This window comes from Amblyomma americanum, chromosome 1 (assembly GCF_052857255.1).
Source record: "Amblyomma americanum isolate KBUSLIRL-KWMA chromosome 1, ASM5285725v1, whole genome shotgun sequence".
Taxonomy (NCBI): Eukaryota; Metazoa; Arthropoda; class Arachnida; order Ixodida; family Ixodidae; genus Amblyomma; species Amblyomma americanum.
Genome location: NC_135497.1, coordinates 371,162,963 through 371,164,809, shown reverse-complemented (window position 1 = coordinate 371,164,809; position 1,847 = coordinate 371,162,963). Strand labels below are relative to the sequence as shown.

Below are 1,847 nucleotides of genomic sequence, written 5' to 3'. Positions count from 1 at the left end.
CAATGATCGAAGGATCCGCTTTCATAAAAGTGCAATGCAACTTCTCATCCAAATTATATTTCTTCTGTCTGCCTAATAATTCATTTAATAGACTCCAAGTTTTCCTTGTATTGCTGTTGCACCCAGAAAACTCAGAAGAAAAAATATTGGTTATTTGCTTGTCTCAGCATAGCAGTAAACGTAATACGATGTGTCCTATATTGCTCTTTTAAGGCAAGGTTCTCAACGTCTTGTTTATAGTCATTCCATAGACTGTCCTTTTCATGAGACAGTTTACACATGCCACGTGTACACATCGTAACTCATTGCCGCTATCGTGTTTCTGCTTCTTTGCAAAATATTCTCCTTTATTGACTTTATTGAAGAATTATGCAGAAAAGTGCACCTTCTATTAGGTCACTTGGAAGTGAAACCATAATTTACGCTCGCATGCGCGACATGGCGATGGCCTCGTCATGAATGTCAGCCCACAGCTCCATGAAAGACGCTTTTTCCCCCTTTGCTTGTATTTTGGCTTCGAAACGAGTCAGCAGCTCAGGTGTGAAGTAATTCTTCCAACATCCTACCTTGGCCTCTTTGACCAAAGGGTATTTGTTTTTATCCCCCTCGTATCCATTCTTGCTTGTCATCTTTTTCTTCGTGAAGAGATCTTTCCATTCAGGAGACTCGTTCTCTTTCAGATCCATCACAACGACCTTCCTCATATTTTCAGGTTGTGACCATTCCAAAACATTCGCCAGTATTTGCTCGTCATCTTCTAAAGCTCGTCCGTATTCCTCTCCCAGAAAATGAACCAATCTGAGCACAGTGCGTCTGGTGTCTTGCTTGAGCTCTTCATAAGTTAAGAAGAAGACGTTCGGCTCGTCCCTTAGGGCGTATCCCGAAGCCACATGGTCAAAGTAGTCCTCGTGGCCAAGGTCCCCTTCTATGAAGGGCTGTACGAACTCTTCGAATGATCCGTCTTGAAATCGAAAAATGCTCAAGTCAGACATCATGCGATATTGGGAGACGCACACGTCCCACGGGTTTCGAGCCATGTAGATGTATTTGGCGTCTTGATTCATGGCCTCGAGTCTTAGTGGGAGATGAGTGAATAACAGTCGTTGAGGGAGATCTGACTTCCAGTCTTCGCATTCGGTGTACTCGATTAGGCGGTGGTTGCGGGTGTATTCGTTGTAATTCAGAATGGGTTTGCCTTTTGTGATAATCAGCTGCGTTAGGTACTGGAGCCAGTTCGAGCCACTCTTTGGGTACGTGCACTGAACGATGTCTCCCTTGGCAGCACGGAACGATAAGCTTTTCCTTAGGACATCTTGATTAAGGAAAGCGCTTCTTGGAACGCCATCGATGATTTGGCGGTAGGGCCTCCGTCCTGACATAACTCAGAACTGTTGGAGACCAATGTCCTGGAATGGAAGCAAAGTTATCGAGTTCGCAGGTAGTATATACAACTGCGTCCGAATATTCTTTGTTAGACAGCTGCGAAATCTTCATACTTTTCCTAATATAACCAATTACTTTAACGGCGGTGCATGATGTGAGAGCTTTTACTAAATGAGGCTCAGTAATATTTGCAGAAAGTGACGTTAAATTCGATTGTCATTTAAAAATCTTTCAAATGCTGCTGTACAGCCCCTTTCTCATTATGCCTAATGACAAATATTTCGATTTAAAAAAATGAACCATTGCTGGTTTTCACAATCTATTGTTATTTGTTGTGCATTTTTTAGAATTTTTCACAGACTTAAGGGCAGCAGGAGTGTAAAAAGCAGGTTGTTCGAGATATGCTGAGCGGAAGTTCATCATGGACGTGTGCACTCAAGAAGCGTGAACTCTACCTTTCTCGT

At 42.8% G+C, this 1,847-nt stretch overlaps 1 protein-coding gene across 1 annotated transcript; it reads right to left on the bottom strand.

Annotated features, from left to right (window-relative positions):
* Positions 1-419: 419 nt before the first annotated feature.
* LOC144101156 (sulfotransferase 2A1-like) lies at positions 420-1,379 on the bottom strand. Its single transcript, XM_077634198.1, has one exon. It carries the CDS (start codon positions 1,377-1,379, stop codon positions 420-422), a length of 960 nt encoding a protein of 319 aa, XP_077490324.1.
* Positions 1,380-1,847: the final 468 nt, after the last annotated feature.